Source organism: Mirounga angustirostris, unplaced genomic scaffold (assembly GCF_029215605.1).
Source record: "Mirounga angustirostris isolate CCGP_5_RB_7025 unplaced genomic scaffold, mMirAng1.0.hap1 SCAF_4, whole genome shotgun sequence".
Lineage (NCBI taxonomy): Eukaryota > Metazoa > Chordata > Mammalia > Carnivora > Phocidae > Mirounga > Mirounga angustirostris.
The window spans coordinates 153,355,739-153,365,796 of NW_026991712.1; the positions used below are offsets into that span (position 1 = coordinate 153,355,739).

Sequence of the window (10,058 nt, forward strand, 5' to 3'; positions counted from 1 at the left end):
CTCCCCTCTCACACTCCACCCTAGGGCCAGAGGTGTTTTCTCAAATGCAGATATGCCCACGTGACTGCCCTGCTTAAAACTCTCCAAGAAGGCATCTTGATGTTTATTAAATTCAACTCCATTCCTTGCATTCTGATCGGTGATTCCCTGGCTGTTCATTAACACGAATGGTGCCTACTCTAGCCAAACTTTGTGCCAGAAAATTCTGAGGACACCAAGTTGGGGATTAGGGAGGAAGAATAGGACATACATATATGTATCATTCAAGTCTGAGCCAAGTTCCCCTAGATCACCAGAGGCACCCCATCTTTGGACGACAGCAGGCACGCTGCCCTCGAATGGGCACACACAGGAAGCAGGGATGAGGCGTGACACCTGACCGCTGCCACTGGCCGGACCATCCTGCAATAGAAAGGGTGGCCCACAAGGTCCTTTGAACAGCAGCTTGGTGGCTTCTGGGCAGGGTGGCTGTGGAGGGACTTCCAGCGTATGCCCTGACGTCTGGGGACCCTCCATCTTGGAGACTTTGCCCCAGGATGCTGGGTCCTTCTTTCTTGGTGTCTGCAGAATCAGACTCTCAACATCTCTGGCTTCCTGTACTCCTGGAGAGGGGTGAGGCAAGGAGACCCAGCGTGACCCTTGGCCCCGGGGCCTCAACAGGTACTTGGGTCATTCTTAGTTCCTGAGCTGGAGGACCAGATGGACTCCATGTGATCCTGGGGTTTGAGGGCCCAAGGGTTCAGGGCCCCAGATTAGAACCTTCCACTTGGGGATGTTTTTGCCTCTACAGCAGGGCTGTGTTCACCCACTTGTCTCCCTGTGATGGTGGAGGTTGATCAGAAGGTATGTATAATGGCCTCTGACCAAGACTGGATCTTGTCCTGGGGAGCTTCCACCCAGCTTCCAGAAGCCCCATCTGGAGCCGAGAGGAAAGCTGAACAGGACCAGGGCAGCTGGGCGGGGTAGGGAAGGCTGTGGATGGAGCCCCTCAGGCCCTCTGTCATGATCCCCACGGGAGAGGGTAGATTATAGAGCTACCGAGCTAAGCCAGGGATGGAGGGACAGGAGCCCCATGGTCTGGCCTGGCTGAGGAGGGACAGGTGAGGGGAAGAACAGGAAATGGGCTGGGCCGTGGGGGAGGGTCAGCCTGGACCTTTCCCTAGCCTCTGGGGTTTTCCCCAAGCTCCCAGCAGACAGGGGATTTCTTAATCCCACAGTCAGCCTTCCGAGACACCCCGCCCACAGGAGCAATAATGTGTCACTCCTCTCCTGAGAGCCCAGCCCCGCTGCCGGGAAGGGGGAGAGCTGACACAAAAACTGGGGAGGCTGGGGCTTGGAGGTGAGGCACCAACTCTCCTCACATCTCCCCAGTCTGTAGACCTGCTTTCTTGTCCAGCCTTTGAAAGACGACCTCGAATGCCCGCTCGAGTGGGCAGGGCATCGACCTGGGAGGCCAGGCCTGGAAGCTCATTACCATGGGAGGGAGGGCAGTTTCTCTCCACCTCCCTTCCTTCCTCCCTCGCCTTTTTCCTTACTAGCTCCTCTCCTCCAGGGCCAGACTGAGCCCAGGCGGATCTCAGGCAGACACTGACAGACCCCATAGCAGCCCCAGGAGCCCAGATACCAGCAGCCAGGGAAAAGGCCTAGAAGCTGCCTGCAGCCATGTCGGCCCTCATCCTGCTCCTTGTGGTCCTGTTCACCGCAGTGCCACCTACCAGGTGTCAACAAGGTAGTCCAGGGCTGGGGGCTGTGGTGAGGGGGGCTGGGCTGGGTGCTGGTAACCCAGGGGTGGATGGGGTGGTCATCTGGCCTCCCTCACCACCCTGGACACCTACAGTTGGGAAGAAGCAGCAGGGACTGGGCTCGCTGGAGGAACCTCCAAGGGCAGAGACCTCTGAGCAAGGCTTCTGTCTGGGACTTGTTTTCTAGGAGTGAGGAATGTGGGCAGCAGGGGAAATGTAGAGACTTGGACTGGAGACCTAGAGTAGTGAGGCCCAAGCTCTAGGAGCAGGAATTGCCCGAGAGACGGTGGGGTCCCAAGGATAGGGGTTCAGGGGCTACAAGGAAGGAGGGAGCGGGCCCAAGGTGCCCCTCATATGGCCGGCTTGTCCCAGGGGAGGGGCTGCGCTATTGGGCTGTGCCCATGTCTCTGGCCTAAGTCCTCATTGTTTCAGCTTCCTGGGCTCCGGTAGGGGACAGTGCCCCAGGGTGGCCCCCTCCACAAATCTGAGCTCTTGTCCCACTCTGCCTCAGTCTTGCTGTGCGGCCAGGAGAAAATCACTGCCCCTTTGTGAGACTCAGTTTTCTCATCCATAAAATGAGGACAATAAAGCCGCCCTGCCAACCTCCCAGGGCTGCTGCCAGGTGAGGGCGTGGGAAAGCTGCACACCAGCGAGGCGCCACACCCCGAGATCCGCCGTCTGCCCTGCAGCCCAAGTCTGGGGGCTCTGCAGGTGGGATTTGGGTCCAGAGGGGACTGGCAGAGATGCTCCCAGGGTACCCCTCCTTTGCAGGGGCCCTGAGCTGGCACGCAGGTCTACTTCACCTCTGCCTCCCAGTCTCTGAAGCCCTCTTGGAAATCGCAGATCAGAGGGGTGGGGTAACTTGTGCGGATCACACAGCAGAGCAAGAAGGGGTATAGCTGGGTGCACGAGCCCCCGGCTCCGGGGGCCCCCCACAGACCATGTTCGGCCGGCCCCTGGCCCCTGACAAAATCCAAAGGCAGTGAAACAAGAAAAGGTTTATTTCAGGGAGGCCATCGCCGGGAAGACAGCGGACTAGCGTCTCCAGGACTGTCTCCAAAGTGCCGAAAATACTTCCAGGTTTATATAAGAAAACTGGGGAGCAAAAGTAGGCAGGTCCATGCAGGTGGGCAGTGAAGGTCAGGTCAATCTTTGTCTTGGGGTCTCGCTGGCTCAGGGCAATCCTTCTTGCCTGAAGGGGGAGTTTGGGTTTCCAGCAGCACAGGCTTTGCCCTCCAAGGCCTTTTGCCCGAGTTAAGAGATAAGCCGGAAAGAACTTCATCAATGTGAAAGTTTGAGATCACCATGGAGGGACTTGCAGTCTTTCAGGGACAGGGCTCAGGTCACCTGTCTCCTGCCCCCAGAGCCCTTGTGCTCTATGTTTACTTCACAGCCACATGGACCATGGACGGAGGAGCAGGGACCCAGTTTCCCTGGGTGCCTGGAAGGAGTTGGCTGCAGGGTCTGGAGGAGGCAGGGAGGGGCCTCCCAGGGTTTGAGCCCTAACTCCCCATCCTTGAGTAAACCACGGACCGAGGAAACAATGGGTCTGATCCATTGTTTCTTGGGGAAACAGTGAGTCCAAAGCACTGCTTGTTGGCAGGTAAGGAGCTCAGGGTAACCACACTGATCTGGCCCCAGGCCAGAGTTCCCAGATCCCTCCCCTCTTCCCTATACGTGGCAGGCTCAGAGAGAGCTCAGAGAAGGGGCAGGGCCTTCACTGCAGCAGGAGAGCTTTAGGGTAGACTCAAGGAAGGACTTTTGAGTGAGAATGAGGCAGAATGAGGTTTTTGATGCCCAGGCTGGGCCCCTCAAAATACAGGATGGCACTAGGGATGCGTGTGTTTTGGCTTGAAAACAAGACCCTCTGGGAGCCTCCTGTTGGCCTCTGTCCCCTCCTGAGACCCGCCTGCTACTGCGTGTCTATTCTCTGCAGGTTTAAGCTCTTTCAGGCTCATGGAGCACAGTGATGCCTGGGGGAGGGGAGAGCCCTTTGGGGCTGCCTGTGGCCGAGAGCGGAGATTTTTGGGAAACCTTGAGGGTTGAAGGTGGAGTCAAAGGTCAAGGGTCAAAAGGTAAAGAAGATGATGAATGGGGGGGGCCTCAAGCTGGTCTCTGGCCTAGTCCTGTAGGCACCCAGCTGGAGGAGATAAAAGGGGCTCAGGTTTTGAAGCTTTCTTCTGGTCCCACGACCTGGAGGAGAACTTGCCCTTCTGCCTTGCTTTTCCAAAGGTGTTCTGTCCCACCCCTCTCTCCGGGCACCCCTCTCTCCAGGCACCCCTAGCAAAAGCAGCCTTGCTTGTCCTATACTCCCACGCCCTACCAGTACCAGAGAAACCTCATTACAAAACAGGATCTTCCAGATGCCAGCCCACTCTTATCAGCTCTGGCTGCGCCTGCCTTCTGGGAGCTGGAGAGAAGGGGAGACAACCTCGGCTGGCAGGGCCCAGGCCAGCTGTCCAGAGAGCTGCCCTTTGGTCCCTGCGGCCCAGACACTCTGTAGGGGGCCCTGCATGTGACCCACGTGGAGGGTGGGCAGGGGCTCAGGGCTGTCTCTCCTTGGCACCTCATTCCTTTCTTGAATTCCCATTTTCCAACTGTCATCCCTCTCTAAGCTCAGTGAGGGGTTCAGGTGGGTCCTCCTTGCCACGTTGGCTGCCCCAGCATGTCTCCTCTGGTCCCGGCGGCCGGCTGATGGCCTCCGACACAGGCTCTAGCTCCGAGGTTCCTCCCTCCCCGGTTCTGTGCTTGCAGCCCCCACTGCGGCGGAGCCTGCTGCAGCACCCCGCTCCCCTCTTTCCAGACCTGGGGACACTGCAGCCCTGGATGCAGGGCCTAATCGCTGTGGCTGTGTTCCTGGTGCTGGTCGCAATCGCCTTTGCCGTCAACCGCTTCTGGTGCCAGGAAGAGCCGTGAGTGCCACCCGGGGGCGCGGGGTCTGGGCTGGTGCGGGCTGGGCAAGCCCCGGGCCCGAGCTACCGCTCCGGTCGTGGTGAGAAGGGCCCCGGAAGCCCAGCGTCCAGTGCTGTCACTGTGTGGAAGTGACATCGAGGCCGAAGATCTCCGCGACTGGAGCTGAGGCTCTGAGGCTGCCAGACGGGGCTCTGTTGGTCCCCACAGCTCCTGTGCTCGTTCCTGGCAAGCTTCCCTCCCTGAGGTCTCAGTGGCTCTCTCTGTAGCGTCAGGACACTGGCCCCGCCTGTGATGGGGGCTGGGAAAACCTCTGGGAAAGAAGATTCCATCTTTCTTCAGGGCCAGGCGCCGTGCCACATGCTGGGGCCCCAGGGGGTCCGCGGGACAGACACAGGCCCGGCGCCCCCAGGCTCCCAGGCCGGAAAGCAAGGGGCAGTCACCGTGCCAAGTACGGACTCGACGGTAAAAGGGAGTGCAGAGGGCAGTGCTGGGCCTGCTCCGTCTGGGGGCCCAGAGCCCGTAGTCTGAGAAGGCCTTTGAGTACACGTTTATTCTGGGGGCTGATGAGTGTGGAGGAGCTGGTCTCAGGAGAGAGCAGCATGGGCAAAGCATTGCGGCTGATGGGAGGGGGCAGTGAGGACACCGGGGGTCCTAGGTCGAGGGGACTGGGCTGAAATGCAGTCCACTCTGTGCCCCCCAACCCTGGGGCAGGCCGCACCTGCCGCTAGCTCTCACAAAGGGGGACTGGTGCCTGGGCGCCAGCCGAGGCCCCGCGCGGCCCAGTGAGGGAGCACAAGCATTCATGGGTAGAGAGAGGCATAGAGAGGACCTGAGAGAGACTGGCGAGGTAGGCAGGACCGGGGCCCAGCAGACCCCATACACCTGCGCCCCGAACTTCAGGCTTTATCCTTCTTGCAATAGGAATCCAGTGAAAGCTTGTATGCTGGTCTTGGGATGAGAGGAGGCCTGAGCAGAAGGACTCTGGTGGCCCCGGGCTGCGCGCGTGGGGTAGGGGCAGGCAAGAAGGGCAATGAGGGGCGCTGAGCATGAGGTCAGGAGAGAGTCTGGCCTCTGGAGGCAGCAGAGGGAATGGGGGGGGGGACACGTCTGAGAGCTGTCTAGGGCGCGGATCCCCAGAAGTTGGTGGAGGGGGTCAGCAGTGAGCAGGAGGAAGGAAGGACAGGGATGAGCGGCTTCCGGGTCGGCGGGGGCAGAGGCCACACTCACTGGGTTTAAACTTGAATAAGAGGCCAGGAGCTTTTTGTCAGAAATGCTTCCTTTTTCAACTGACCCAGGCTGTGCCTTGAGTGGATGTCTGCACCCGGTGCCGGGGAAAGCCGTGTAGACATCTGGGGCAGACACCAAATCCCGTTGGGTCTTGAGCTGAGGCCAGAGGAGAACCGCAGAGAGAGGCCGGGCCATGGTCGGGGAGAGGTCTTGGATAAATCTTTTGCAAATCTCAGGCCGGGACCTGAGGCCCCCACCTTGGAGCAGGAAGGGCCAGAATCAGACCACTGACAGGGGCCTGGCTGGAGAGAGGGGCTTCTGGCGAGGGCCAGCCTCTGCCCCTGGGCTTGTGAGAACCAGTGTCTAGAACAGAGCCTGACTGGACAAGGGGGAGGAGGCAGAACAAAGAGGGTAGGGACCTGAGGAGCCCTACTGATGAGCCTCGTCCACAGGGAGCCCATGAACATGGTCATGACCGCTGGAAACAAGGCAGACGGAATCCTGGTAGGAACAGACGGAAGGTACTCCTCGATGGCGGCTGGCTTCAGGTGAGGGGCCAGCACAGGGCCAACCACCCTGTGCTCCAGAAGGACCCGGTGCTTCTGAGAGGTGGGGGTGGAAGGTGGGGGGAGGGCAGGGAAAGAGGAGGACTCATGTTGGGAAGGGCTCAGTGAAGAGAGGAGCTGAGGGAGGATGCGGTGGGGGCTTTGTGAGGACGCAGGGCTCCTGGGGGACCACCAGCTCAGCTGGGGAGAGGGCCCAGTAAGGGGATGGGACTGGTGGGGGAGCAGCTCAGCCAGCCGACTGGGACTCATACGGAGGGGTGGAGAGGTGCAGTGGGGCAAAGGGACTCAAGGAGGGAAGGGGACTCAATGTGTGGAGAGGGATAAGTGGGGGAGGCAGCTCAGTGGGGAGATGGGCTCCATGAGGGGATTGTTCGGTGGGGCTCCAGTGGGGGAGGGGCTCAGCATAGGAGAGAGATGGGGCTCAGGGAGGGGAGGGGTGCTGAGAGGCCTCCAGTCACAGGTGCACCTGGAACCAGACATGGGTAGGGGAACTCCCTTCTGGCACTCAAGTATATTTATTCTGGAAGATCCTGCCCTCACAGGTGTAGCATAGAGCAGGGTGAAGGGGATGGCATGGAGGGGGTGATGACCCCTGTCATCCTCTTTCAGCTCCAGTGAGCACGAGAATGCCTATGAGAATGTCCCCGAGGAGGAGGGCAAGGTCCGGAGCACCCCCATGTGACCCCTACTTGCGTGTGGCCCCCAGCCCTGACCCCAGGTGCCTGTGATGGATACCCGACTCACCACCCAAGCCGCTCCTTCTCTGTGCAGGAACCTACAGTAAGGGGCCAACTCTTCCAACCCTACACTGCCCACCTTCCCTTGAACTGTCACCAGCCAAAGCCAGGGCTGTGTCCAGGTTGGGGCTCAGCTGTGGCCCTAGGGTTTCCTGTCAGGTCTCCCACCCAATTCAATTCAGAAGACCCTTCCGAAGAGGACAGTCAGCTCATCACCTCCCACCTTGCCTCACATCCTCTCCCTCTAACTGTGGAAATGGCTCTCATTTCTGTGAAATAAAGATGTTCTGTATTTCCAGGCCTGATGTTCCCAGGGCTCAGAAACAGCCCCTCAGGCTTACAGCCAGGCCCAGTCTTGCTTTCTGAATCATGACAATCACCTTCCAAAGCTACTGTCATGGTAGCTCTGGGGGATTACCCAGGACACCCTCTCTGGGAGCCCGATGGGGCCAGGGAGCTCACCCACCCTACCCCCTGTTCCAGGCAGAGGCCCTCCTGCCAGTGCCCCTCCCCTGACCTACCCTTAACAGCTGTGATTCTGGGCCCTTCCTTGTTCAGTCCTGATACCCCTCCCTATCCTCTATGCTGCCTGGCTTTGTAGGTGGTTCACGCAACCCTTACCCAGGCAGCTCTAGCCTGCCTCGGCTGGCCTTTGAGCATAAGAAGTTCTGAGACAGAGCTTGGGCTAGGACTCACGAAGCCCGCCTTTGAGTCCCTGTCCCCTGCAGACTTATTATGTGACTTTGGGAGAGTCACAGTCCTCTCTGAACTCAGCTTCCCCTCTGGGGAGGCTTTGGCCAGTTTCACTGCAAAGCTGGAGTAGAATCACCCTCACCAGTGCCCCTGATTCCTGGTCCTGGGGGTTGGGGGTGGGGGTGGAATCAGGGAACTGGGTCCCAGGGAGAATGAAGCGAGAGCGAGTGGGGAGGAGGCATACTCAGTGGGCGGGGGCTGACCCTGGAGGCCCCCATCCCTGTGACTGTCATTCTTCTGGGGACGGAATCTGGGGTGACAAGCTGAGAAAGACCCAGCCAGGGGCACTCCTAGGTGCAGAGGAGTGGGGCTAGAGGGAAGGAGGCAGTCCACCTTGTCCCAAAGATCTCCCTCGGTCAGCTGCCCCAACCAGTGACGGCCCCCTCACTTCCCCACTGTAGCCGTCGCTCTGCTGTTCGAGGGTTTCAGACAAACGCTCCAGGGGGGCCCCATCTGAGATCTGATTTAGCCTTTCTTACCACACTGAGGTCTAGTTTGTAGCCTGCGGCAGAGGGAAGAGCCCTGTGCAGAGGGAAGGCCGGGTCTTTGCCCCAGGCCTACCCTTGTCTGCTGTGTGACTCAGGACAAATTGCCTCCCCTCTCTGAGCTTCAGCTCAGTGAACTGTTGATGTGCTTATGTGGGCAGATGCCTTCTCACCCACTGCTGCCAGTTCCAATTCTGCATATTCCTTTTTCTTGGCTATGCCAAGGTTCCTCTTCCCCTAGGAAGTCTTCCTTGACTAGACCAGAGGGCAGAGCCAGGGGGCCAGCCAGCCCAGCCTCTAACTTACTGGAGGAGGGATGGAGGTTACTGGAGGGCCTCTGCTAAGGCACAAACACCCTCTTCTTCCTTTTCTGGTCTCCTGGTCTGAACCTTTTTGGCTGCCTGGATCTGATTCTCCTTGCACGAACCTCCATTTCCTCCCACTGCTGCCTCGAGTTGTCCCTGAGGGGCTGGGCGGGGGGTGGTGGTGGTTCAGGTCTGGCCCCACACGCCCTCCAGGGTAGAAAGCAGAGCCACCATCCCTTGGCCTCTCTCACCTGTGAGGCTGTCCAGCAGGGGCCGGTGGCAGTCGCTGTCCCGCCTGGTTCCCGGGGCAGGCCACCCTCTCCCCCGCCTCGGCCTCTCGGGGAGCCTCCTCAGCCCTCTCTCCACACTGGAGGAACCAGGATGGTGGGAACTCTGGGGTCCTTGCAGATGCTGGGCTGGCACTGACCTTCCCCCCACCCCATGTTCCTGCCCTGGCAGGGAGCAGGGGGCATGGAGCTGCTGGCCCCAGAGCCCCCAGTCCTTATCGCCTGTTCCCACCTGCCAGCCGGGCCAGAGGAGGGAGGGAAAGGAGGCTGGGCCCGGGCCAGGGCGGTGCTTAATGACCCTCCGGGGCCTAATCTCAGGCTGGCAGCCGCGGAGTGGCTCAGGCTCGCTCCTGGAGGAGGCTGATAACACACCAGCTGGGCCCCCCACCATCTATCGGGGCTGCACAGCCAGTCCCAAGGGGGCAGCGATCAGGGGGCCTGGGGAAGGGAGCCTCTGGGCTGGGGCGGGGGTGGTGGGGGAGGGGGGCATGGGGGGTGGGGAGGCGAGACCCTCCCCCGCCAGCCCTGGGGGGAGGGGATTCTCATCTCCTTGAGTGACAGACAGGGGGAGGGAACCGGCCGCGGGAGCCTGTGGGCTGGCCCAAAAGGACCCCCAAATGGCTGGTGGGCCTTCACGACTTCCTGCTCCCACCCCGCCCTTTTCTCCCACCCAGTCCCTGTCTCCTTCTTTGCTCTCCCAGCCTTTATGGATCACTGTCTCCCTGAGTGCACCTCTTGGTCTCTGTTTTTATCTCCATCTTCTAGTCTCCTCCTCCTCCTCCCTCCACCTGAGCTAGTGCTCACCATCTCCTCTCTCCCCTTGCATCTTTCTCTGTGTCCAGTGGGTTCCCCTGCGCGCCCCACCTGCCCAAGCGGCCTCGTGCCAGTCCCTTGGCTGGGGACAGTCCTTCGCTCTCCCTTCTTCGTGTGGCATCCTCTCCCACTGATCCCTCCACCCGCTCTCCGGGCAGAATGCTCAGGTTGCGCAGGCCCCGGCTATAGGGCCCGGAGATTCTCTTACTGCTAGAGGACATTCTTGCTCT

The 10,058-nt window shown here is 60.0% G+C and overlaps 1 protein-coding gene across 2 annotated transcripts; it reads left to right on the plus strand.

Moving 5' to 3' along the window:
* The first annotated feature begins 1,149 nt into the window (after positions 1–1,149).
* PDZK1IP1 (PDZK1 interacting protein 1) lies at positions 1,150–7,483 on the plus strand. Of its 2 annotated transcripts, XM_064589192.1 has the most exons (5): positions 1,249–1,339; positions 1,553–1,729; positions 4,546–4,654; positions 6,335–6,430; positions 7,058–7,483. In XM_064589192.1, exons 2-5 carry the CDS (start codon positions 1,663–1,665, stop codon positions 7,128–7,130), a joined length of 345 nt encoding a protein of 114 aa, XP_064445262.1. In that variant the 5' UTR covers positions 1,249–1,339; positions 1,553–1,662; the 3' UTR covers positions 7,131–7,483. The 2 variants fall into 2 exon arrangements, with proteins under 2 accessions (XP_045753707.1, XP_064445262.1); XM_045897751.3 differs by having other exon boundaries at positions 1,150–1,729.
* Positions 7,484–10,058: the final 2,575 nt, after the last annotated feature.